General features: G+C 38.5%; 1 protein-coding gene across 16 annotated transcripts in view; it reads left to right on the forward strand.

Moving 5' to 3' along the window:
* UNC79 (unc-79 homolog, NALCN channel complex subunit) overlaps positions 1-17,413 on the forward strand; it is a 102,791-nt gene that overhangs the window by 57,548 nt on the left and 27,830 nt on the right. For 13 of the 16 annotated variants that reach the window (XM_080594254.1, XM_080594266.1, XM_080594262.1 and 10 more), the window contains 9 exons: positions 777-884; positions 5,561-5,677; positions 7,623-7,706; positions 8,882-8,984; positions 10,828-10,968; positions 13,990-14,028; positions 15,253-15,365; positions 15,452-15,537; positions 16,488-16,661. In XM_080594254.1, the coding sequence (XP_080450380.1) occupies positions 777-884; positions 5,561-5,677; positions 7,623-7,706; positions 8,882-8,984; positions 10,828-10,968; positions 13,990-14,028; positions 15,253-15,365; positions 15,452-15,537; positions 16,488-16,661 (965 nt within the window). The remainder of the gene's footprint in view (positions 1-776; positions 885-5,560; positions 5,678-7,622; positions 7,707-8,881; positions 8,985-10,827; positions 10,969-13,989; positions 14,029-15,252; positions 15,366-15,451; positions 15,538-16,487; positions 16,662-17,413) is intronic. The other 3 variants (XM_080594256.1, XM_080594265.1, XM_080594257.1) reach the window with 1 other exon arrangement.

Raw genomic sequence — 17,413 nt, forward strand, 5'->3', positions numbered from 1 at the left:
TCATTTAAGTAGGCTTAATATTGCCATCATAATATGCTGATTATAATTTCAAAGCCTTGTTTGAGCTTTGTCAGACTGTTATGCTTCCATATGTGTTAGAAGGGCTTCTGACACAACTGATTTCTGAATTAAATAGCTAAATGTGTTGTTTCTTCAACTGCAGAGTTCTGGAGTACAGGGTTTCCTGCTTGAGGCCCTTTACAGCACAGATACATATTCATTTTTATAGGATATGCTGAAACCATACATCAATACTTGCAGTTTTCTTTGCCTTATTCTTCCCATATCAACAATATCAGTTATAAAATAAACCCCTCAGTTTTAATTTTTTTTTTTTTTTTAGTGACAGATTTGGCCTTCTTACACTCCTTGAATCTTTGGGATCAAATAGACCTTTGAATGAAAGCTGATAATGTGTTAGAGATAAGACTTTCAAAGAATGCTAACATATCACAGACTAGCTCAGTGGTACCTCTCTTACTTCCATGTTGGGTGGTCCCTTTAATCATTTCGTGAGTGAGATCAAAATCTATGTGCATTTATTAGTTCTGAGCTCTAAACGGGCATATGTACAAATCTCCAGCAAAAAGTGATTTTAAGTAATAGATCTTTGTGCCTCTACAAACACTACCACTGAGTCCTTTTAAAACTGCTGGGAATGCCAGATGGTGAATGGATGATTGAAAAGATGTGAAAAAGACATCCAGAGAGAAAGCAGATGGAAAATATTTATTGATTCTAAATACTGACAGTTTAAACACAATTTCCGTATGTAGATCCTGCTGCCAAAGGACTTTCAACTCTGGAAATGCCAAGAGAATCATCTTCTGCACCAACCCTTGAGGCAGGTGTCCCAGAGACAAGTAGTCACTCTTCCATATCAAGTAAGTGAATCTCTGATTTCAGAACTAAATTGAAAATTAAATCTGTAGCATATTCGTGCTTCAGATACATATCATGTATAGTAAATGCTTCCCCCTGAGTTTTATTGATTCTTGGAAATACAACCGTGTTGGATATTGTTAGGTCTTTTAAACCTTTGGTGGTCAGCAGGATGTTAGCAGTTTGTGGCTGCCAGGTTCTCTGTTGTGACATGGGAAATTTGACAAATGTGTTTTTTTTTTCTGAATTAGAGTAGGTAGCAGTTAAAAGCAAACATTTTGCTTCAGCAAACTTCTATTTCACAGTGAGAGAAAGCATTGTCAACTGTCAGTGCACAGAAGCAGAGGGTGAGATCTTTAACAGGGCTGTTAATGTTGTCAGCATGTTTGTTAATTTATCTTAGGAAACAAAAAAAACAAAACCTGTTGTAATTTTTTTAAATGCTTTGAAATGCCACTTTCTCAGCTGCTCAGCTTAAATGCAGTAACTACTCCTCCGGGAGTCCCTGTACCCATCCCAGGGGAAGTGAACCAAGTTAGTTTAAGCAATCATTGGCTTAGCAGAAAAGATGTAGATAACATTGGAAGGTGGAGGCATCCTAGAACAGTTTAATAAAATCCAGTATAGCATGTCTGGTTAGGTAAGGTTAAGTAACACATCTGAAGGTGGGTGGCACAGTAATCTATGGCTAGTAGAAAAGGGAGGGGAAATTATGTCCTTCTTTGATACCAGTGAGCTGCTAGATCAGCTCAACAGTCTCACTGAACTGCAATTTCAGATTGCTGTAGAAAAGTTAAATGTTGATTTCTGAAATTCATCATCTGCTGATTTGATTGGATCGGGTATCTGGTCTATTAAAGGGTGGTGTTATTGTGACATGATAGCTTAGCACTTGGAATAGAGGTTTTCTCTCCAGTTTTAGGACAAGCATTTTGTATGATGTGCATCTCATAGAGTTGGATGGTCCTTGGCTATCTAATGACATTGAAGCACTTAGGAAAGCAGCTGAAGAGCTTCCAGTTAAGACCTATCTCTGTCTGGTTTCACTGTACACAGTGTGTTTCTGTAAGTTCCGATACATGAAATCTGGAATTGTATCCAGATCATATTGAGCAGCTCAAAATGACAGGAAGCCTCACAAAGCTGTCACGCATAGCATCGGCAGTGGCAGTGCTGAGAAGACTGAGGTTTATGAGGTCCCAGTGGTGCTTGAGGGGGGTTCTGAGCCCCAACACTGTGCTGTGTGTGTGGAAGCACTGGCCAGCAGGCAACCATTGTCACAAGAGGGACGGTGCTCCAGGCTCAAGATTGGTGCATCCCTATGAGCAAGAAGGCAAGCAAAGGGGGCAGGAGACCTGCACGAATGAGCAGGGAGCTCCTGGTGATTCTCAGACAGAATAAAGAAGTTTACAGCATGTGGAAAAAGGAACAGGCCACTCGGGTGGAATATAGGGACACTGTCAGAGTATGCAGGGCCTAATGTTCCCCCCAGCGTACTGAAAGAGCACTGAAGGAGTTAGTGGATGTTAGAGCTGGCCCCCTCTCAACAATTTACCAAAGGTCTGGGGAGTTTGGGGAGGTCCCTGCTGACTGGAAGCTAGCCATTGTACCATTCTACAAGATGGGCTTGAGAGAAGCCCCAGGCAATGACAGACATCAGTGCCTGGAAAAGTCGTGGAGACGATTGTCCTGAGGAGCAGCTCAACAGAGAGGGACCTGGGGTGCTGGTGGGCAGCAGGCCCAGCACCAGCCAGCAGCATGCCCTGGCACCTGAGGGGGCAACCTGCATTTTGGGGTTCGTTAAACCCAGTGTAGCCAGGAGGTGCGCCAGTGTAGCCCGAGGAGCGCAGAGGGAGGCACCGCTTTCTGCTCCCAGCACCTGATGGTGGGACAGGAGGGAACGGCATGGAGCTGTGCCAGGGGAGGGTCTGACTGGGCGTTAGGGAAAATGCCTTTACCGTGAGGGTGGTTGAACACTGGGGCAGGCTTCCTAGAGAGGTGGTTGGTGCCCCGTGCCTGTCAGTGTTCAAGAGGCATTTGGACAGAGCCCTCAGAAATGTGCTTGAACTTTTGGTTAGCCCTGGAGTGGTCAGGCAGCTGGACCAGATGATCTTTGAAGATCCCTTCCAACGGAACTATTTGATTCTATTCTAAATTCCTTTGTAAATATTTCTTTCTTACTTCTGTGTGTCTCAGTTTCCAGCTGTAAAATAGAGCAAGGCACTTTCCATGATGTCTCCTGTATATTTAGATTGACATATTTTTAGCCTTTTACTGTGTGCCTTTACAGTGCTTTGCTTAAGTCCGGTTGAGGATTGTGCACACAAGGCACTTCTGTAACACAAATAGATATCATTACATTTTCAGCCAGTGCTTGGCCACAGAAAGCATGTCATTAATTGTGATAGGAAGATACTGCCTTTGGACTTCTCTCTTCCGGAGTAGGGAATTCCACCACGCACCAAATAATATATGAAAGTTCTCTGTCCTCTCATGATTCTTAGGTTTGTTGTAGAAGACCTGATCAAGAAATGCTTCCCACCCTATACCACTAGTCATTTCTAGACTGAAAAATTCACGTGGTAGTCCACAGCAATCAGCCTGGCTCCAGCATAGTTCAAAGGCTGACAACTATCTGGGTTTTCTTTTTTTTTTTTTTTTTTCTTTGCTTACTGACATTGGAAATCTTGTATGTCCATGGGAAAACAGGTAAATACAATAGAAATATAAACCTGCTTAACAGTAGCCTGATGATGTGAAATATGCATGAAAATTTTAAAGTTATAATCACAAAAGCTGTTAAGAAAATTCAGGGAGATAATTTTCTAAATTTTGACAGTCATCTGCACTCCAAGCGGTCTTGTCAGCTCTAACATTAATTGCTGTTCTTTCATCAGGAAATTCTATGCTTGATAAAGTGATAAAGCATCTATTTAAAATCCTTGCCCTGGAAACGATGGAAATTATATTTTTCTCCTAATTTGCTGTGAAAGGCAGCTGCAATATAACTTACAAAGTGAAACATGGAAGGGTTTTTTGGCTTGGTTCAGTTCCAGAAGTTCAGTTATACAAGGACTGCTTTGGAGCAATGCTGGAGGAGTTTGTACTTATACCAAAAATAGTGTTTAAATGCACTCTGATACATTGAACGGATATATTGAGGAAAAGCTTAAATTACTTAACCTAGTGAAATAGTTTAAATGTGCAAATTCACTTTGAAGTTGTCTTTGTGTTTATTATTACTCAAGGCAAGTAGTTGTTTTGTTAAGAAATATTCTACTTTCTCTGAATTTGAAACTGTCAATTACAAACTGAGTAGAGCCAGTTTAGGATGAAGGCACTCAACCCCTCAGAGCTTTCTGAAAGTTGCTGTTTATCCTATGTCTGTACTTCTTCATCACAGTCTGTACTTCTTCATCACAATTGTGAATAGACTGGGCTTAATAATAATGTGAAAGACTGGTTTTATTTTCAAAACTTAGCTGGGTACTATTTGAAACTTTAGAAGTGAACTACTTGATATTATGTCAATCTGTTTTTTAAACAATGTTGAATGTAGCTACCGATGAAAATATTCATTAGGAGAAGATTTTGATTTGCTGTCCTTGCTCAGGAAGGCACTTAGCTTAGAAAATGTTGCCTTAAGTCTATGCCTTTCCTGCATGGAGATGCATGTGGGCATGCCTTGCTCAGTCACAGCCTCTGTCTTCATGCTGTCAGCAATGGGTTTGGTTTCAGTGGTGGAAATATATTGCACGGGCTCAACTGGCAAAGCAAAAGTATTATGCTTATTCAATATGAATTTCTTATGAATGGAGAAAAAAATAAGAAAATCGGGAGTATTATATGTCTGTTTCTTCTTCCAGTTAAGCACTGAGAAAATACATGAACAAAAAAAGTCTTAAATAGTAAGTCCACAAGGAGTGTTTTATTTTTATTTACTTATTTTTTTTTTCCTGGGAGCACTGTCCAGTGAGACACATCCTTTAAAGCATGTGGTAATACTCGTTTAAAGAAGTATTATATTAAGAAACAGCAAATGGTTGTTGCTCCATGTAAGAAAAATGTCAGTGAAGTTATAAAGGGGATCCATCTTCAAAGGCTTGATAAAGTGATAATCACATTTCAGAGAATGGCTTCACATTTCAGAAGAATGTGCAGGCGTTATGCCTGAGCAGGTATTTAGGAGGCCTGTGCTGGAGTTACACAGTCAGTGAAACTTTTTTTTTTTTTTCCCCAATAGTGGGCGTAGATAGAGCATTTCTCTATACTTTGCTGGGAGGACACTGAGTTTCCTTGCTCAGTATGTAGTGCGTGAGTGAGGTTGAAGTATATATTTATCACCTGTTGGCATGGGAATTTGGGGGTGGTATCTTACATTGCACAAATACCAAGTGTTTTGAAGAACTTTTGTATTATTTGGTGACAAAAAGGCACTGACAGTTGACACAGTGGATGAGATCCTAGATCCAAGTCACTTAGGACTGATGTCATTGGGTCCAGAATTTTGCCCTGTGTAGTTGTGTGAAAAGTGTGTATTGACTTGAGCAAGATCTTTTGGGCAGGCAGTTCATGTCCTGTCAATACTTCTCTCGTGCTGCCTTGTAAGATCAGGAAATAAGAGTAGTTTTACATACTGTTTGAGCCCCTGAAATCCTTTTGCATTTCTGACTTGCAGCTCAGTTCAGACAAATGAAAAGAGGCTCTTTGGGAGCTCTGACAATGAACCAGCTGATGAAGAGGCAGCTGGAACACCAGTCTAGTGCTCCCCACAATATCAGCACTTGGGATACTGGTGAGCTGCGTTTATTGTTCGTTATTTCTGTTTCCTTAAACCAATTACTTTCTGTATCAATCCATTAAAAAAGAAGTATTTCTATTCTACCACTGTAGATAAGTAATCAATCTCAAGTCTAAAGAGAAACCATGTAGTGAGTAGCAGTATTGCATCTGATATGAGTTGGAAGTTACATATTTGGGATACAACCCCTCTGGTACAGTGGTGTCCCCATAATGTTTCATATTGGATTATTTCCTGACCTCCTTGAATGAAATGGAAGTGTCATTGTTGATTTCATTAGGTATAGAATTTCATCCTTGGTGTGTGGAATCATTAATTTCTATATATGTTTGCAATGGTGTTGGTACACAAAGGATTTGCACCTTATGCCATCCCGTCTCATTTCCCTGTAGAGCAGTTTCTGTTAGCTCACACCGAACACCTGAAGTTTCTGTTCTGTTACTGACCTGTTTTTTCACCCTTTAAGATGAATGCAAAGCAGACAATGAAAGCAGAAATAAGCACATCATTTCCTCATTAGTCATGTGAAGCATTTTTTTTCTTTAAAATATGTTATTTTATGTCCATATTCATAATAGATGTCACTAAACAGTGAACTCATTCTAGTTTGTAAAAGGCACTAGGTATTTCATTGCCCATCTTTATGTTAGCGTGTTATGGGATTGTGCTCCTTAGGAATCATGAGCAGGTCCAAGTGAATCCAGAGAAAATAATACTTAAAACTTCTTGTGGAGTTTAGCATGTTGAGTGAATGTCTCACTACCAGTTCTAGACAGTTGAGCTCAGATTTTTATTTAATTCAGTCTTCAGCCTCAAATCCCATCAAACTAAATCTTGTAGATAAAGGTGCAGTGTATAGCTCAGGTTTTTCCCTTCTAGTCCGGTCTGCTGAGCAGCATGCTCAGCATGAGATCCTTAAATCATAAAGGGGAGAATTTGTAAATGTTAACAATGTTCTATGTCCTACTAGTAAGTTTGTTTGTTAAAGAGAGTTAGTTGGTATCACCTACTTTTCAGGCAGGGTTTTAGAAGTGGAAAAGTTATTACTTCTGTGAGAAGTATTTAGCCTGTATACCAGAGCAACAAGTCAGCACTCGAAACCATTTAGGAACTCAGTCTTGTTAATCTTGTTCCGATTCCGCTAGATTTCTTCACAACGTTTCTCTCTAACATTCATACCAACTAAAGGCCTCCAAGCATGGAGTGAAGTAAAAAGTTCTTTTCCAGGACGCTTTACATCTCTCAGTCTCCTTTTTGACCACTAGCTTTTAAAGTAAATTATTATTTGGACAGATTAAATATTTTTTTCAGGACAAATGCTCAGTGCAACTATTTGTCATTTCAATGTCACACTACAATTTTGAGACTCATTATGTTCAAATATAACAACTTGGAAATAGTCTTATCCTGCAGAAGTTTATGACGCATGCTTGGTTCATGTATGCTTTCTATTGTTTTAAACACTGGTAGGTACCATGTCTCTCATTTCTTATTTCATGCTTTTTTTTCCCAAGCTTGTTTTCTGTAAAATAAAAATCACTGTGTGTATAGCTTTTGTCAGCAAAAACTATACGTGAACTTCTAATCTCTTGGTATTCCTAAACATTAATTTTCTCTTTTTGGGGCTTTTATATTCTCTATCTTGTTGAATCTTTACAGTCAGTACTTCCTTTCTTCTTTAATGACACTTCTCAAAAATGCTGCCTTTGCTGTTATGTAATCTGTCATTTTCTTCCTTTTGCAGGCTTCTTTTATCTTTCTCTTCCTCCCTTTTTCTGTTGCTCTTTCTATGCTTAAAAAATAACTTTTATTTATTATTATTATTATTATTCTAAAAATAACTGTTTTAATTGTCTTTCTCTTGTTTTAACTGTTTAAAACTTGTGCTGATATGCTGGATTCATAATGCTGGAGACTGAAGTTCTGTATTTATTCACAGAGCAGATACAGCATGGAAAGCGGCTGTGCAATGTCCCTGTTTGTCTAAACCCTGACTTGGAGGGACCACCACTAAGAATCAGAGGTTAGTGCCCCGTCCTTTTGACCTGATCTCTCTGCTAAGACTGCCAGGAAGGTTTCCTGTTAGTACCAAAGGGTGGTGAATTTTCTGTTCCATTCAGCTGTATTAAAGCCCTCAACTGTCCTGCAGAATGTAGATTATCAAAAAGTTATTAGACAAAGCATTTCATTCAAGACAGGGACAACTGATTAAAGGCTGAGGCTTTTTGTCAACCTGGAAGTTGACAGTTCAACTCCCTCACAGTCAAAATACATACAGACTTAACAATCTTGTAGTGGGGCAAAGAGCTACCTTCTTTACCTAAATGATATTTTTTCTTTTGTTCGGTACACTAGAGGACATTTTAAAGTAGTTAACTACTTATTATGTTACTTATTAATGTCTTATTCTGACATTGTAGCCTACATTATGACAGCTTTAGCATTTGCATGTTGCAATGGGACTTACATCTAGAAAAAATGACAGTGAACTTCCAAAGTCATGGTAGAGGGATCTTGATTTGATTGTGAGGGGAAAAATAATCAGCTATAAATATATGGAAAACCTACTTCTATTCTTTGTATTCTGGATGGTATCCTATGTTATTGAAGAGTATTCTGGACTTTCTGGAGTGTCTGTTTTCATCCAGCTAAACCTCAGGGGACAGTTATGAAGTACTGAACTCTGTAAAAGAAACGTAAAAAATTCCTCCCATACTTTAGTGAAATGATTGTTTAAAACTGTCTTTCTTTTGAAACCAGCTCTCAATACTCCACATATTTTGAGTTCAGATACTGTGGGAGTTTCTTAGATTACTTCACCTGAGAGGTGCTATTAAATTTGCTTTTCCTGAAGTAACTGGGATTATCTTGTCATAAATTCTTTCTGAACCTAGCTTACATGGAGAAGCTACCTCATGTTTCTATAGTTAAATATTGTCAGAACATGCTAATGTTAATAATAAAGTAGATACAAGTACACCTGCCCTTCCTGGAATTTTTGTTCTTTATCTTTTTTCAAGGATTTTTTTTTCCATAGTTCTAGGTAATTGGAGTAATCTGACAGAACCATGGGATGTACTATATCCTTTTAAAATCATGGCTGATCTTAACAACTCTGATCTTCAGGCCAATGCAGTTTTTTCTGTTTAGTGATTTTCTTTTGCTTTCTTTGTTTTTATTATTTCTTACTGCCTCAAGGTGCCACAAAATCTAGCTTGCTGTCAGCACCCAGTATAGTCAGTATGTTTGTACCTGCACCAGAAGAATTTGCTGATGACCAACCCACTGTGATGGCTGACAAGTAAGTTTTTCTGTTCCTTTCAAGGAACTAGTTGACCTTCAAATAGGTCAAGTTAAGTATAAATATACGTTAAGGAAATACAGGTCCATTCTATCCTTTATCCCTATACTATGTTTTTATTTTTTTTATCCTAAGGGAAAAATTTTCTAAACGCTGCCAGCAAGATGTGCTTTTAACTCAGTGGGATATGAGTGAGTTTGCACAGGTGAAATTATGACTCATGCTATTGTGTGTACATGGAGGGAAAGAAGTGCTTTCTACCCTTCTTTTGAAACTGGATATTTATGTGGTTAAGATTGTACAATATATGTAGCCTACTAAGGACATTTGGGTAACAGGAAGTTTGGATTTTTTTTTAATTAAAACTGATTGTGTAAATGGGTGGCATTGTACTGTTCCGTATTTTAAAGCAGTGGCTCCTTGTGACCTATTGGAAACCACTTTTGCCTTAGGAAAAAAAAAAAAGCTCTTTTTTGAATTTCTTTTTTCTTTTGAAATAGAAAGTCATGATTATGTATCAACACTTCTGTTACCAATATAGCACTGATCCCACAAGCTTTTGCAAACATCTATTCGCTTGTTAAAATGCCTCTGAAGTAAGTGTTAAACTTAAGTGTACTCATTTAATGGAGAAGTAAAGCAGTCAGTAGGGAGCCATGCATCGATTTAGTCAAAAACTAGGAAGAGAAACGGTAAGTTCTTGCTTGTGCTGCTGTGCTTAGTCCACTAGACAGACCCAGCAAGGTGAAGTAGACCTTACTGTGTGACGAAGTGAAACATCCCCAAAGTTAGGCTTATCTTTGGCACATCCTTTGACCAACTCCCCAAACCTCTAGCACCACTTATTAACATGCAGTCCAGCTAAGCTCAACTTTCATGACTTTGATGGCATATTTTCCTTCTGTTTAGTAACAAAGGCAAGAAAATTGCCTGTACAATTCCATTAAGTTAAAATATCACAATCTGTTGGAGTCATTATCAACTGATTGACCAAATTAAGCAAGCCTTCCTACTGGGCTGAGATAAGCCTGTTTTCCACATTGGTTTGCTTTTTTTGTACACTTGTGAAAGCCTGTCTCATATCTCCTGAATCTGACATCCTCTTTATAATTAGACGTTAGAGAGCCCTTTCAGAACTTCGTTGGTTTTCTTTTAACATTTCAGGAGGGATAAGTGACTCAGCAGCAAATCTGTCCTGGGAAAGGACACTTCTCTGAAAACTAAGGTTCTGTGCCCCTGAGAGGTCCTTTCATTTCCTTCTTAATAGCTCTAACAGCTGTGGGAACCAATCAGATTATTGTTTCCTAATTGCATAATTTGTTATTCATAATTCATTACTGACAGGAAGGACAATATGAAATTGTTCAATCTCTTTGGGATCATCTATGAGTATCATTGTTTGTGTCTATACTGCAAAGTAAAAGACTGCTGGGGACTTGAGCTCTTGCCTGAAACCAAGCAACACGAACTGGCTGGCGTTAACATTGCTGAGGGCAGGTTTTCACTGCAGTAGGTTTTTTTTGGATAGTGCAAACTGAAGAGGGCCAATAAAGAGTGAAGGAAGTAGCTAAACATTACCAGTGAAGGACCCAGAACGTAGACCTATTCTGTGGCCTTCTTTAATTTGTCAGTGTAGAAACAGCCAGTGCAGCTAGTGAAAAGCTTTATTAATGTTTGAAAGCCATGACCTTTAGCTAATTAGAAAGATCACAATAACATTATTTTTCTAAATTAATTTTGAATAGAATGTAATAAATAATTGTACTTTAAAAAATCATAATACATCTGTATGTATAGTAATGCTTTGTTTTAAATTTGTTCACGTCTGTTTGTAAAACTGCAGGTGCCATGATTGCGGAGCTGTTCTTGAAGAATATGATGAAGAAACACTAGGCCTGGCCATAGTTGTGCTCTCAACCTTTATTCACCTTAGTCCAGACTTGGCTGCTCCTCTGTTGTTGGACATCATGCAGTCTGTTGGACGGTAAATTCAGGACTTTCCTCTCTCTTGTATGATTAAAAGAATTTTGTACTTGGAATTGGGTTTACATAAAATTCATTATATGGAGTTCTATGTTTTAGAACATATGAATGAATAACATCTGGTTCTGCTTATTTGAAGAACTCTTCAGGCTCTTCAACATTATTTTGTATGCCTATTAAGACTAATTAAAGAGTTGCATCTCCTGGCTTCCTAACCAGCTCCTCCATGAGATTCTCTCTGATAATGTCTTAAATATTGGCGTGTTTGCTATTTTTCTGGTGTGACTTTCACCTAGTGTGCATGGGATAACTCAAGTGCACCATTATATTGTAGTACTTGTCATTGCTGCCTCAGCAATTGCAACTTCCTTGCCTAAGATGTGGGAGGGATGTGTTGGGGATATTTCAGAGCAAACTCCTGAGCAGCACTACATGGGCAGAAATGGCATGCACCTCTCCTTTTCCATGTTCCTCTCAGTGTCTGAAATTAAAGTTGCTTGACTGGATTCTGTAGGGGCAAGGCTCTTCACAGCCTTGCCTCTATTCTGTCTCCCAATTCCATCTAAACACAGCAGCACTTCAAGACCTCCATTTCCATTAATACCAAGGCTGCAATTCCCTGCTGTCACTACTAATGAACTCTGATGGAGGCAACATTTCTAATCGAGACAGATGCTTTCCATTCTGTGTGATTCTTGTAAATATAGCACTACTAAAGGGTCATAAGAAGCCACAGAGAGTAAAACACTTGGAAGATAAATTAACAAGGGATGAGGGCCGAGTGGGCTACCTTTTTCTGTGCTTTGAGGAAGAAATGCTATTTTTGGAATAAGACACCTGCTTCTTCTAGAGTACCAGATGCCATGCATCATGGGTAATTTCTGGTAAATGTCTTGTGTTCCTACTGGCTGTCATTTCTGGCAAGTTCTAAGTCCAGTAAGAGGCTATCCAGAAATGAATTACTTTGAATATAAGTAATGTATAAAATAAGGTAGTTCATTTCAGTAGCACATACAGGCAAAAAGGTGTTCAGCTACCTCGTGTATAACCTAAGTGTCTCTGATCAAGCACTGCCATATCATTACCTCTGAATACCCACCTGTTGGCAGAGGTGTTGCTTGTTGTACTGAGAATGTGTTATATAAGACCCTACTATGCATTTACATTTATACTCTTGTTCCTGAATCAGGATCTTTGACTTGCTGATTCTTATTTCATTGATTTCCAAGGAGATTTGGGTTTCCAAGCATCAAAGCAATGTTTGAAAATGGTGCTTAGGCTCTTGAACTAGTGAGGAGCTTTAAAAATCTTAAGTTCTGTTCTTAACTTGTGCAACTTGGAACACATCCATTTATTGTCTGCTTTGTGGTCTGCAGAATGGAGGTAATGATGAGGGTTCATTGCCTTTGCACAACAAAATATTTATAGTAGTAATAAACACATACAAGGTATTAATTTCAAAAAGCTTTAGATGTTCCCAAGTGTTTACTGTAGTTCATATCTCATGAAGTTTCTCCATTTGGAAGTTAGAATCTAAATATTTTGTTTACTATAAAACAAACAACGTCAACAACTTGCGTTATTGCATTCAAAAGGAGAGAGGTATCTTTGCATATGACTTTGATTTCTTTCAGAAGAAAATTTTTATGCTGCTGTATTTGAATGCTTCAGTAGATTTTTGGAAAAAGCTATAATGTCCATAGGATGTGTGATTAGTCCTACTGAATTCTTTAGAAATTCTCATGTACTTTAAGGCAAGCTGATGCTACAGTTATTCCAGAATCAAGGCCTGTATTGCTTAAAGGTGGCTTCAGAATAGTTTTCACCCAGAATTAGCTTTACACAGCAAAATTAATATGTTGTATTTTAGCATGGACTCCTCTTAACAGTGGAGCCATGAACTCTTAATGACTTTTTCTGATTTATGCTGGGAGAACTGAAGAGAATATCATCTTCAATCCACTGCACTATCCAGCCTGACATTATTTCTCAGCTGAATGTATGCTGTGTGCCCAGCTTGTCATGCATTATTAATGGAAATCACCATCCCTTTTCCTTTACACTGATGCACTTGACTGAGCTGCTTTAGGATCATTTTCGGATTTTGCAGTAGCGACTAGAGAGGAAACTAGAGTAGTGACTGTCTTCTGAACTGAGGTTGACAGAGGATTGAGCAATACCTAAATCCAACCTAAAAGGATCTTGAATCAAAGATAAACTTTGAAGGCCAGATCATCAGCTGATGTAAATTAGCCTACCGCTATGAACTTTTAGATACATTAACTTTGCAATGATACAAAACTGGGAGGAGTGGCTGACACACCAGAAGGCTGTGCTGCCATTCAGCGAGACCTGGACAGGCTGGAGAAGTGCATGATTTGCTTTAAGATTGTGTTCAGTATTTTCATAACTGGATGCTCATATTGGGCTTCCAAGTCTATATTCAAGTACTGAATTAAATGACCTGATTTTTGAAAACCCACTATATCTCATCGGACTTTGTAAGAGTGCCTAGGTACTTACTGTTTCTGAAATTAGGCCATTTATTCAGGTGCCAAAATCTGAAATTAGAAGCCTCACTTCAGACTGCGAAGTGGAGAATTTTGCCTCAGTCTATGTTGCTGTGTTAATCAGAAACAATTCAGTCAGTAGGCAGCTTCTGGCAAACTTTTTTCTCCACATCCCTCTGGATTAGTAATTATTCTAGATGTGCATGTGACAATAGTTTTACTTCATTATCATCATGCTGGTACAGGGAGGCAAGTAGAATTGTCTTAGGGGCTGGTAAGTGTTTGTGACATCGTAAGACTGAATAGTTTCTGTGTTGTTCCAACATGATATGCCTGCATTTAAGAGCACTTCAGAAGATCTTTCTGGTGATGTTTTAAATGTTCTTTTAAACTTCTGTTTATTTTATTTTTTATTCTTATATAGGTATTCTATTGGCTTATTTCAAAATGGAACACAAAAAAGCATATGATCTTCAATTATTATTACTTTTTTTTTTTTTTTTTAATTCCAGGTTGGCATCAAGTACCAGTTTCTCTAATCAAGCAGAAAGGTATGGTAACAAAGGATACCTTGGCCAAAATCAAGCAGTTAATCTAAAATGTAGAATCATAGAATCATTAAGGTTGGAAAAGACCTCCAAGATCATCTGGTCCAACCATCCCCTTACCACCGACATCACCCACTAAACCATGTCCCTAAGCACCAGGTCCAACCCTCCCTTAAACACCCCCAGGGACGGTGACTCCACCGCCTCCCTGGGCAACCCGTTCCAATGCCTGGCTACTCTTTCTGAGAAGAAATTTCTCCTAATTTCCAACCTAAACCTCCCCTGGCACAACTTGAGGCCATTCCCTCTGGTCCTATCACTAGTTATCTGCGAGAAGAGGACATTGTCCTTGTCAAGAAATCAAATTTAACCTTTTTTAAAAAAAAGTTTATAAGTAAGGGAAAAACCTGCCCTTTTTCAGTTGTTTGAAATATCTCTTGCCTTCTGAAGATGAATAGGAACCTGTATTCATGTGTACTGACTGTGAAAACCCTCAGATTCAGATTAATTTAAAGATGCCTCCTGGTTTCCACAGTTTCACTGCAGATCTTTCTGGCTTGTTCCATGTTCAGTATTTGTTGTAATAAACTGTCTCCATACATTCAGTGAAGTGAGTCATCCTTGGCCATGGACAACCCCTGCTAGTGATGTCTCTTTACTTAAATCAGATGTTGAATAGGATAAATTCATTTTGAGAAGCTGCAAAAAGTGCTAAGACATGCAGTTAATGAGTAAATAAGTAATACTTTACCTTTTTAAATGAAACCACTCCATTTGTGAGAGATTATGAAGTACTTCAGCTCTTGAAGGAAACTGCAAGAGGCGAATTAATACTGTAATGTGTATGTTTACCTATTTTTCATGTGTTTTATGGTAAATCCAAGAACCTCATTTTGTATCACTGAAATCCACAAGGTGAGAGCAGAATCATATTTCAAACCCTGACAATTCACAAGCAAAAATGTGTGGACAATAAGGAAAAATGCAACTATTTATTGAGGCAAATATTTTAGGTATGTGTACGTAACTTTTTCATCTCTGAATAGTTGAGCTGAAGCAATAAAATAAACTTTTTTTTTTGAATCAGGAAAGTTCTGACTGTCTCATAACTGAACACTTCTGTAATTAAAAAGAATCTTCTTTAATACCACCATATAGTCAGCTTTGAGAAATGTTTCACCTACAAGGCAATTTCTCTCTTCTTCCTTTTTTTCCCTTTCCTTTCAGCATGATGATCCCTGGAAATGCTGCAGGTGTGGCCAAGCAATTCCTCCGCTGTGTATTCCATCAGCTGGCTCCGAATGGCATCTTCCCCCAGCTCTTCCAGAGCAATATTAAAGGTGAAGTGCAGTGCTTAAGTGCATTTCTGATTCCTTCAAATATCCCTGTATTTACACTCAACACAAAAATGGCATTTCAATTTCAGATGGAAGTTTTTTACGGACCTTGGCCACATCTCTTATGGACTTCAGTGAGCTGAGTTCTATTGCTGCTCTGAGCCAGCTGTTAGAGGTATGTTGGCAATCAGCTCTATTAATGTTGATAGCTTTATTAGCATTATCAGGCATATGGAGTCATTTCTCCTCGTTCATTAAGAGTTCAGACTTATATCACCAAAAGCAATGTGAATTTTTCTTTTGTTGTCCCTGCAAGCAAGATTTGGCTGTCCTCACCATTTTGCTTCTGGGTTTTGCTCTTACTGATAGCATTTTTTTTTTCTTCAGACTCAGACAGCTCCCGGAGCAGTCCTGCTCATTGGCAGGATAAGCCATCCCTTTCTCATCACTTTTTCTGGTTTTCAGAGGTATTTCTGCTCCTAGGTTTGTTCTCTCCCTTGTATCTGATGGCAGTTTCTCTAAGTAGTCCAAAGATCTATTGCCTGCCTTTCACTGACTGTCTTCTGTGCTCTTGGCTTACATTTTTGTAACTTTTATCTTCCTGCTGGTACTAGTCACTTCCATGCATCCTTCTGCTCTTCCAAGAACATTGTGGTTGCTTCATTCAAAGATTTTGGCAACACTTTAAAACTGTTCACATCTTTCCAGGCCTGTACCTAGTACACAAGGCAAAAAAATTGTACTCAGTCTACTGAATGTTAGTGAATTCATCTTACTTAGTAGTAGACAGAGGAAAATATGGACAAGCTACTGGTTAATGCAAGTTCTGCTTTCTTTTTACTGCCACGCCAATGTAAGCAGGATGTGAGTTAGAACTTCACTTAAAAAAAATTTGGCTCAAAGTTCTGTATTTTATACTTTTGACATTGACATTTTTTGGTCAGTACTTTAGGAACTGAACTAAACTGTCACATACACAGTTTAAATTCTCTGCACAAAATTTTATTAGTATTATGGAAGAGGTGAGTAGTATTTGGTCTGACCAAATTAACCTCAGTATTTCCAATTATCGTTTAAAAGGCCATGTCTGCAAGTGTACCTTTGTTTATGATTCTTGTTTCCCAGGGTTTAAACAACAAAAAGAACTTACCAGCAGGGGGAGCGATGCTACGCTGTTTAGAAAATATTGCTACCTTTATGGAAGCCTTGCCGATGGATTCACCCAGCAACCTGTGGACTACAATTAGCAATCAATTTCAGACCTTCCTTACCAAACTCCCTTGTGTTTTGCCACTTAAGGTATGATATATAGACATCTGAAAAGAGCTATATTACCATTGGTCAGGATGTTCAGAAACAGTAGGAAAGCTGTGGATGAGAAATGAGAGCCAGAGTACAAGTAGTTGTGAACATTTTCTAACTATTCAATTAATGTTTCCAGAGGAATGGACTTGTTGTATACCTGATCCATCCCTTTAATTATATTTTCCACGTGTAACAATAATGACTCTGACTAGAGATTATTCTTCCACTCTTTGTTGATTTTTTTCCATCTACGCTTTCCATACCCTACCTTTGTCAGAACAGGTTACTGTGCTGAGAGAATCAGCATTTTGGCAGTAAAAATCTATCTGGCTTTAACTGTTAAAACTATATAAAACTCATAAGAAGAGCATCACCACCTAATTAATTTGCTAAAAGTACACAATAGGCAGAGAGGAATGTGAGACTACTGGGAAGAGTCCCAGTAGTAACTGGGCCTAAGGTGTTTGACTGTCCAGGTTATAGTTCCAGCTGTAATGAGAATATGGAAACTGAATCTGGAAGCTTTGGACTCTGATTTCTGAGTGCTCAGAGGACATACAGAGAAGTCTTAACTCCTGCTGTGTACATTTCCAGATGTTTTTTAAGTAAACAGTAAAAACTTTTCTAAGTCTTTCCAGTAAACAAGGGATTCTCATACCCTTATTCTGACTTCATTTCCCACAATGTGAATTTCCCACAGTGTGTCTTTGGGCAAAGACGTGTTGCTCAGTATGAACTGAGGAGAT

Source organism: Anser brachyrhynchus, assembly GCF_964034855.1.
Source record: "Anser brachyrhynchus genome assembly, chromosome: 5".
Taxonomy (NCBI): domain Eukaryota; kingdom Metazoa; phylum Chordata; class Aves; order Anseriformes; family Anatidae; genus Anser; species Anser brachyrhynchus.